At 45.7% G+C, this 10,174-nt stretch overlaps 1 protein-coding gene across 1 annotated transcript in view; it reads left to right on the top strand.

Annotated features, from left to right (window-relative positions):
• pkn1a (protein kinase N1a) overlaps positions 1–10,174 on the top strand; it is a 197,017-nt gene that overhangs the window by 81,324 nt on the left and 105,519 nt on the right. Inside the window, exons 5-6 of the mRNA XM_072564263.1 lie at positions 2–87; positions 6,039–6,252. Coding sequence (XP_072420364.1) covers positions 2–87; positions 6,039–6,252 — 300 coding nt within the window. The remainder of the gene's footprint in view (position 1; positions 88–6,038; positions 6,253–10,174) is intronic.

The raw sequence follows: 10,174 nt of genomic DNA, 5'->3' as shown, positions 1-10,174 counted from the left end.
GAACACGCTGTATTGGAAGGAGCAAAAAATGTCCTCCGCCTGCTGGGATCGGCCAAGGTTCACGATAAGGAAAAGCCCCTGTCTGAGGTAAAATCGCAGAAAGGCAAATTGACCCCCGTTGTTGTGGTTCTGTTCGCCGAGCTGGGAATTTGTGTTGCAGACGTTTCGTCCCCTGTCTAGGTGACATCCTCAGTGCTTGGGAGCCTCCTGTGAAGCACTTCTGTGATCTTTCTCCGGCATTTATAGTGGCCTGTCTCTGCCGCTTCCGGTTTGTCAGTTCGAGCTGTCCACTGTAGTGGGCGGTATATTGGGTCCAGGTCGATGTGTTTGTTGATAGAGTCTGTGGATGAGTGCCAGAAGCGCTTCACAGGAGGCTCCCAAGCACTGAGGGGTGTCACCTCGACAGGGGACGAAAACGTTTGCAAGACAAATTCCCAGCTCGGCGAACAGAACCACAACCAACGAGGCACCCGAGCTACAAATCTTCTCCCCAAAACTTTGAATTGACCCCTGCCTTGGGTGGATCAATTTATTTGGTGTTACATGACACTGCAGTCCACTTTGAACTTTCCTTCCAGCCAGACTGAGGCTTGTATTGATATTTCATCAACCTATCACAGGCTGTTGTATTGTAGTCCCACACTAGTACTTATTGTTCACAACAGCTTATACTTCAATAACCCAATTCTTTTTTCGTTTTGGCCAATTCAAATGATTTTCCAATATATCCTTCGTTTATCTTTAAATTCTAGGCAGGTACTGTCGGAAGAAAAGCAAGTATCTGAAATAAAAAAAGGGGTTTGCAAAGTGCTTGATTGATTAGTTAGCTAGCAGCAGGTGGGGACCTGTACATGAAGGATGGCTGCGCTTGGACTGGAGGGTTCAGATCTCCTGGGTGGAAGATTTGCTCATGTAATTCGGCAAGGAGGTGGGAATCAGAACTACGTATCTGAGATGGGGAGGTAGTTGTAGATGGGGGCAGTGACAGGACGTAATGAATCTATTGGGAAAGTTTCTCAAGTGATTGAAACCAAAGGGATCGGTTAAGAGTCGTGTCTGCTTTAACGCAAAGAGTGTCAGAAATAAAGATTGATGAGCTGAGAGCATGGATCAGTACTTGGGGACTATGATGTTGTGGCCATAACAGAAACGTGGGTTTCACAGGGGCAGGAATGGTTGCTAAATGTTTCAGGGTTTCGAACATTTAAAAAGAACAGGGAGGGTGGAAAACGAGGAGGGGGCTGTAGCGTTGCTAATCGGAGAGTGCATCACAGCTACAGAAATGAAGGTTGTTGAGGAAGGTTTGTCTACTGAGTCAGTATGGGTGCGGAGTTAGGAACAGCAAGGGAGCAGCCACCCCATTGGGGGTTTTCTACAGACCCCCTAATAGCAGTAGGGGAGATTGATGAACTCATAAGCCGGCAGATTTTGGAAAAATGCAGATGTAGCAGGGTGGTTGTTTTGGGTGATTTCAACTTTCCAATATCGACTGGACCCTCCTTCGTGCAGATGGTTTGGATGGAGCCATTTTTGTCAGGGATGTTCAGGAGGGTTTCCTTACTCAGTATGTAGACAGGCCGATGAGGGGAGAGGCCATTTTGGATTTGGTGCTCGGCAACGAGCCAGGACAGGTGTTCCCGATCTCACGGTGGGAGAACACTTTGGTGTCAGTGACACAACTGCCTCACATTTACCATAGCCTTGGAGAGAGAAAAGAGCAGTTACCTGAGGGAATATATTTAATTGGGGAAAAGTAAATTATGACGCTATCAGACAGGAGTTGGGAAGTACAGACTGGGAGTAAATTGTTCGACAGAAAGGGCACAGCACACATGTGGAGACTGTTTAAGGAGCAGTTGTTGTGAGTGATGCACAAATTTGTTCCTCTGAGGCAGGTAAGAAGGGGTAAGATTAAAGAGCCTTGGCTGACGATTTACAGAGGAACTTCTCATCAAAAGGAAGAAGGCAGCTTATGTAAGGTGGAGGAAGCAAAAATCTAGCACAGCTTTTAGAGGATTACAGGCTTGCTAGAAAGGAGCTCAGAAGTGGGACTGAGGAGAGCCAGGAGGGGGCACGAGAAAGGACCCTGGCAGGAAGGATAAGGGAAGAACCCAAAGGCACTTTACTCGTACGTGAGGAATAAGAGAAATGATCAGGGAGAAGGTAGGGCCGATCAGGGATAGTGGAGGGAACTTGTGCAGATAGGGAGTATTTGTGAATGAGAACTTTGTGGAGCTGGGATATGTGCTGGAACAGATCAAGATTGATGAAACTGATGTGTTGGAAATTTTGGAAAACATTAAGATTGATAAGTCCCCCAGGGCCAGAGGCAGATTTATCCAGGGCTGGCTCCGGGAAGTGAGAAAGGAGGTTACTAAGCCCTGGCCGGAGGATCTTTGCTTCCTCACCTCTCCACGGGAGTCGTACCAGAGGATTGGAAGGAGGTGAATGTTGTTCCTCTTTTCAAGAAGGGGAATAGGGAGATGCCTGGTGATTACAGACCAGTCAGTCTTACGTCTGTAGTCGGTAAGGTTTTTGGAAAGGAATTCTGAGGGATAGGATTTATGACTATTTGGCAAAGCATAGTGTGATTAAAGGCGGTCAGCATGGCTTTGTGAGGGACAGGTCCATGCCTCACAAATCTTATTGAGTTCTTCGAGGAGGTGGTCAAGACAGGTCGATGACGGTCGAGCAGTGGATGTGGTGTAAATGGACTTCAGCAGGGGAATTTGATAGGGTTCCCCATGGTAGGCTCATTCACAAAAGCAGGAAGTATGGGATACAGGGAGAATTGGCGATCTGGATTCAGCATTGGTTGGCTGACAGAAGGCAGAGAGTGGTTGTAGATGGAAAGTATTCTGCCTGGAGGACAGTGTTGAGTGGGGTCCCACAGGGCTCTGTTCTTGAGCCTCTGCTCTTTGTAGTTTTTATAAATGACTTGGAAGAGGAGGTTGAGGGGTGGGTTAGTAAATTTGCAGATGACACAAAGGTTGGAGACGTTGTCGATAGTATCGAGGGCTATTGCAGGCTGCAGCGCGACATAGACAGGATGCAGAGCTGGGCTGAGAAATGGCAGATAGAGTTCAACCTGGATAAATGCAAAAGTGATGCATTTTGGAAGGTCGAACTCGAATGTTGAATATAGGATTAAAGGCAGGATTCTGGCAGTGTGGAGGAACAGAGGGGATCTGGGTGTGCAAGTACATAGATCCCTCAAAGTTGCCACCCAAGTGGATAGGGGTTGTTTAAGATAGCATATGGTGTTTTCACTTTCATTAACAGGATGGATCACGTTTTAGAGGCCGCGAGGTTTTGCTGCAGCTCTACAAGTCCCTGGTGAGACCACACTTGGAATATTGTGTCCAGTTCTGGTTTGCCCTACTATAGGAAAGATAGAGGCTTTGGAGAGGGTGCAAAGAAGGTTTACCAGGATGCTGCCTGGACTGGAGGGCTTGCCCTTATGAAGAAAAGGTTAAATAAGCTCGGACATTTCTCTCTGGAGAGAAGGAGGAAGAGAGGAGACCTGATCGAGGGTGTACAAAATAATGAGAGGATTAGATAGAGTCAATAGCCAGAGACTTTTCCCAGGGCAGGATTGACTGGTTACAAGGGAGTCATAGTTTGAAGATATTAGCAGGAAGGTATAAAGGAGACGTCAGAGGTAGGTTCTTTACACAGAGTTGTGAATGCATTACCAGCGGTGGTGGTGGAAGCAGAGTCATTGGGGACTTTTAAGCGACTGTTGGACATGCACATGGATAACAGGGAGTTGAGGGGTGTGTAGGTTAAGTTATTTTCTTTTAGATTAGGATGAATCCTGGGCATAACATCATAGGGCCTGTTCTGTGCTGTACTTTTTCTATGTTCCAAGTTGACACAGGTCATAAGTAGACAGGGTTGTTAAGAAGGTGTTTAACATGCCTGCCTTCATTGCTCAGACGTTTGAGTCTCGGAGTTGGGACGTCATGTTGAGGTTGTCCAGGATGTTGGTGAGGCCTCCTTTGGAGTGCTGCACACAATTCTGGTCAGCCGGCTATAGGAAGGATATTGTTAAATTGGAGAGGGTTCAGAAGAGGTCTACCAGAAATGACCATGTTTGAATTATAAGGAGAGACTAGATCGGCTGGGACTTCTTTTGCTGAAATGTAGGAGGTTGAGGGGTGTCCTTGCAGAGGGAGTATAAAATCCTGAGTGGTAGAGTTCAAGTTAATATCAAGGGATGAGATCAAAACGAGGGGGTATATGTTCGAGAAGTAAGTTTTAAAGAGTACAAAGGCAAATGTTTTACACAGGGTGGTTCACGTGTGGAATGACCTTCCAGAGGAAATTGGTGGGTGTGGGTACAATTACACCACTTAAAAAACATTTGGTGAAGTACATGAATAGGAAAGGTTTGAGGGATATGGGCCAAATGCAGGGAACTAGGACTAGTTTTAGTTAGGGATTATGGTCAGCATGGACTGGTTGGACTGAAGGGCCTATTTTCATGCTGTATGACGCTATAAGATTAAGATCTATGATCTTGGTGGTAAAACATTTAGCTGGATTGGGAACTGGCTAGCAGGCTGTAGCTGAAATGTAAATATGGAGCAATATGGATCTACTTTTGAGATTGTTTTTCCAGTGATGTCCCACAGGGAATTGTACTTGACATTATTGTTTGTCAGTTTCCTTCCTGATTTTGACACTGGGTTCAAACCCAATGTGCCAGTTTGAAGATGTTATCAAGAGTATCAGGGCTACAGTTGAATTTTGACCATTTTGGTGAACTTGCTGCATTGAAGATTGGGGTTCCTGACTAACAAATGACATTTAACCTCGGCAAGTACAATTGACAGGCTGACAAATCAACATTTACACCCCCAACTGGTCTGGTTTGGATGTATCCTAGGTTCCAGAGTTGCATCGCAACATAGTGGCACAGAGGCTCAGTGGTTAACTCAGTGCGAGGACACAGGTTCGATTCCAGTCTCTGATGACTGTCTGTGTGGAGTTTGCACATTCTCCCAGTGTCTGTGGTGGGTTTCCTCCAGGTGCTCTGGTTTTCCTCCCACTGTCCAAGATGTGCAGGTTAGATGAGTTAGCCATGCTGAATTGCCCGTAGTGTTTAGGGATGTATAGGCTAGATTGAATTGGTCCAGGAAATGTAGAGTAATAGGATGGGGGAATGGGCCTGGATGGGATGCTCTTCGGAGGGTGGGTGTGGACTCATTGAGCCGAAGGGGCCTGTTTTCTACACTGTCGGGATTCCATGAAGATTTGGAGATCAGTGAAGAAAAGCTGTTTGGATTCTTTGGTGCATATTAGGGGAAAATGAAGGAAGTAGATGTTTAGTTTGGAATTGACACTCTGGGTCAGTCATGCCTCAGTGGATCGTTTTCTTGTCTTTGAATGAGAATATTGAGTGATTTAGGCAGACATTCTTGCATAGTGCTGATGACATTAAACCTAGGTTCAGTCTGCCTAGCTTCAAGTACATGTCAAGACCCCCCATGGCACTACTAGAAGGCGATCAAGGCTGCCCTTTGTGGTATTTTCGCCAGAGTTTACCCCTCAACCAACACCTGTTTAAAAAAAGAAAGATTCTCCCCTCGTGCATCTTGGTGCTCTTTCTGGATTCCTGCTGCTGCACTGTCACCATGATCTACAATACTTCAGTCAAGTTCAAAATGTTTGGATATGTCATGAGGTTACTAAAGGTGCTAGCTAAATGCAGGCCTTTTGTCTTTCTTTCGATAAATAGAGTTTTTAATTGTCAATAGATGAACTTTTGAAGAGCAAAGGTTTAAAAGAGCTGGGGAATCGGCACCAATTAATAAGATCTGTCAGAGAGCCAGCATGGGTCTGAAGGGCTGAATGGCCTTTTTTTTAAACTTTTGGCTTCAATACCTGTCTAATTCTGAATGAGTTCATTAGCCATTTCTGTTGCCAACAAAATACTTACTTTGAAAAGTTAGTTCACATATAGGTATACGACATAAATATTAATGAATGTTTAACCCAACAGATATTGAACAAAAATATGCTTTTAATCCTAGGCTCAGTCCAGGCTGAATGAGTCGAGTGAGAAGGTGGATTTATTAAAGCACTCTTTGGAGCAGAGATTAAATGAGCTTCCAGAAGATCATCCGAAAGGCTGTATTATTAAAGAGGAACTGGTTATGTCAAGCTCTCCAGCATTCAGCAATCGGAGTAGTACTTCTTACCAACAGAACCAGTACAGTACGCTTTACAAACCATCACCATTGACAGGTAGGCAGTCTGCTGCTCCTTTTCTTCTTTTGAATGTGCGTGTCCCTGAACAGTGAACCACCTAGCCTGGGGCTGGAGTTACATGTACACCAGCCTGGTTTCCTTCCATGAGGGACATTAGTGAACCAATTTGATTTCTAAAGCATTCCACCTCAAAACTTTTCAGTGGCTGGATTTTGCAGATAACCATTTGTGACCAGCATGGTGTATTCTCTCCTTGTGCCCTGACCCATTGACTTTCTGTGGAACCTTGCACTGAAATGACCTATCAGTTTGAGATCTTAAAAGACATTCCAAGGGCTTTGTGCAGCCTTTGTGAAACAGGCCCAGCAATTATACATCATCTGATACAATCCTATTTCACAATCATTAATGATTGATTGAAGTTATTGATTCATTATGGCACAGAAGGAGGCCATTTGGCTCATTGGGTCCATTGTAGCTCTCTCTAGAGAAATCAATCAGTCCCTGTCTCCAATGCTATCCCCGTAGCCCTGCAAGTTGTTCTTCCTCAAGTGGCCATCCAATTTCCTTTGGAAATCAACTTCCAGGTCGTTATCATTCATGGTAAAAATGTTTTTAAATCTTCCCTCTATGACTCTATGTGTCTTGACCAGAACATCAAAGCTTGTGACCTCTAATCCCTGTTCCATCAGCTGAAGGAAATATCTTTCTTATCTAACTAAGAGCAGCATGGGTGTCTCAGTGCTCACAGCGTCAGGGAAACAGATTCGAATGTAGCCTAGGTGACTGTGTTGAGTTTGCACCTTCTCCCTGTGTCTGTGTGGGTTTCCTCCAGGTGCTCCTGTTTCCCCCCACGGTCTAACAATGTCCAGTTATGTGGATTGGCCTATGCTGAATTGTCTCGTAGAGTCCAGGGATGTACCGGCTAGGTGGGATTAGCCTTGGTAAATGTGTGTTGCGGAGGTAGGGTTGGGGGCTAAGTCTGGCAGACATGCTCTTCAGAGAATTACAGTGGTCTAGATGGGCCGAATGGCCTCTTTGTAAACTAGAGGGGTTGGGCACAGCAGAAATTTACCAAAATCCTCAGACACCAACTTCCAAACCCACGACTACTTCCATCCAGAAGGACATGGACAGCAGCTACATGGGAACACTACCACCTTCGAGTTCCCCTCCAAGCCATTCACCATCCTGACTTAGAAGTACTTCGCCATTCGTTCGCAATCACTGGGTCAGAACCCTGGAATTCCCTCCCTCATGACATTGTGGGCGAACTCACAGCAGCTGGACTGCAGCGGTTCAAGAAGGCCGCTCACCCCCACCTTCTCAAGGGGCAACTAGGGACGGGGCAATAAGTGCTGGACTGAAAGTGTGTGGTGCTGGAATAGCACAGCAGGTCATGCAGTATCCGAGGAACAAGAGAATTGATGTTTGGGGCCAGAGCCCTTCATTAGGAATGCTGGCCCAGCCAGCGATACCTACAAAATGGATACTCTTTGTTTTAAACCACTCCTTAATTTCCTTTGCTGCAAGAACAGCAATCAAGGCTTCTCTGACTTAACCTTACGGCTAACATCCCTCCACCTTAAAACAATTCGGAGAGATCTGATCTGCTCTGCAGCCACTTGAACCCTCACATCTTAATGTGGTGACCAAAGATGGATGTTCTACTCTGTATGTCACCTTCCTCGAGCTTTGTAAAGGTTCACTGCCACTCCCTTGCTCCTGTACTCAATGCTTCTTTATGCAGTCTGAGATCCTGTCAATCTTGTTGCTGACAGGATCTATTCCAAGTATGGTCTCACTGGACCCCTCAGACTTCCCCACAAGTGCTTTCCCCGCACTTCCTCCTGCCACATGCTTACCTCACCAGTCTCTGCATTCAGTTCAACATGTCTGTCTCTGTAGCATTCTATTCCTGTTACCCTTTACTGTTTGCTTCATTTCCAAATTTGCAAATTTTGAAACCTTTTCTGTCTCCTAATCTCTATTATGTTGATATATTAAAAAAGAGCTGTTCCCTAGTGCTGACCATTGGGAAAAGCTGATATCTGTCATGTTGTGGACTGAAAAATGCTCACTGACCTGGATTTGCTGTTATCTCTCCTTTAAGCCAATGTTTTTAATCCACCCTGACACTGCTCCTTCGATGACACTAGTTTCAGTTTTGTTTCTGACCTGCGTTCCCTGCCCATTTCTTGCATAGATCAGAAAATTATGGGAAGCCCTTGTAACCCGGGATGCAAACCACCAAGCCATGACACTGTCAGCGTAGCCATCTTTGTCAGTGCATTCTGCCTGTCAGTCATCACTCCATCCATGACCTTTACTGTTACCACTCCCACTGAGATTTTCCTACCTTCCTTTGCTTTAGCAAATACTAATACTCATTATGTAGTCGTAGTAATAGTCATAGAGATGTACAGCATCCAACCTGTCCATGCCGACCAGATATCCCAACCTAATCGAGTCCTATTTGCCAGCACCCGGCCCATTTGGTCAATCCAGCCTTACCTTGCCTCTCAGCAGTGACACCTACTTACTCCCTAATAAACTCTACATTTTCTCTGACGACCTGCAACTGGAAACGTTTTGGGTCACCTATTGTGTTGGCTGTCATTTTGTTGTTGTTTTCTCTCTCCCAATCTTATCTGCTCTGTTTTGGTTGACCAGCTTCTCAATTCATTTGACATGTCAGTTTTCGTGTCTCAGATTCTCTTTCTCCTCCTTCAGCCAAGGAGCTTTGTATCCCTTACCCCTTCACCCTTGTTGGAATGTACTCGCCTGTATCTAAACCGTCAGCTCCTTAAAGAGCACTTACTGTTCTGTGACAGTTTTACTTGACTGTCTTTGGTTATGTTTTGAAAGACGTGTTGCTGGAAAAGCGCAGCAGGTCAGGCAGCATTTTGGTTCTGTTTTACACTGCCAAGATGCTCTGTCCCCCATTGCTCTGAGTCCTACTCCAAATCTTATGGTGTGGTGCTTCTCTTTGTCAGCTGTTACCCCAGAGATACTTCACTCAATTGGCCCACCTCATTCCTCAGCACCAGAGCCAGCAATGTGTCTTTCCTAGTGTGATCAAAACCAGTTTGGGTTAAGGTGCTTCTCCTGAACATATTTGAGGAAATTCTCTCTCTCCTGATCCTTTTACTCCAATATTGCCCCAGCTGATGTTTAGGTAATTAAAGTCTGCCTCTCCCTTCCAATATTACCTCTGTATGGTTCTTGCACATGTGTGATCAGAGTCAGAATATTCTCGCCCCCTCCAGGACATGCTTGCGTTCCGGTACTTGGATGCGTTTTTGAATCAGTACTGATAATCAATTTCCCTTTTCTCCTTCCCTGTCTTTTCTTTACACTCTGAATGTTAAATTGCCAGTCCTTATCACTTTTGAGCCATGTTTCCATTGTTGCTGCTGCATCCTGTTCCCACAGCTGTTTGAACTTGTAGCTCACTCATCTTACCCATGGTCCTTTGTGTGCCTTACCCATGGTCCTTTGTGCACCTTAGCCATGGTCCTTTGTGCACCTTACCCATGGTCCTTTGTGTGCCTTAGCCATGGTCCTTTGTGCACCTTAGCCATGGTCCTTTGTGCACCTTACCCATGGTCCTTTGTGCACCTTACCCATGGTCCTTTGTGTGCCTTAGCCATGGTCCTTTGTGCACCTTACCCATGGTCCTTTGTGCACCTTAGCCATGGTCCTTTGTGCACCTTACCCATGGTCCTTTGTGCGCCTTACCCATGGTCCTTTGTGCACCTTAGCCATGGTCCTTTGTGCACCTTAGCCATGGTCCTTTGTGCACCTTACCCATGGTCCTTTGTGCACCTTACCCATGGTCCTTTGTGCGCCTTACCCATGGTCCTTTGTGCACCTTACCCATGGTCCTTTGTGTGCCTTACCCATGGTCCTTTGTGCACCTTAGCCATGGTCCTTTGTGCACCTTACCCATGGTCCT

Source organism: Chiloscyllium punctatum, chromosome 46, assembly GCF_047496795.1.
Source record: "Chiloscyllium punctatum isolate Juve2018m chromosome 46, sChiPun1.3, whole genome shotgun sequence".
NCBI lineage: Eukaryota > Metazoa > Chordata > Chondrichthyes > Orectolobiformes > Hemiscylliidae > Chiloscyllium > Chiloscyllium punctatum.
This window is presented reverse-complemented; position numbering and strand designations above follow the sequence as displayed.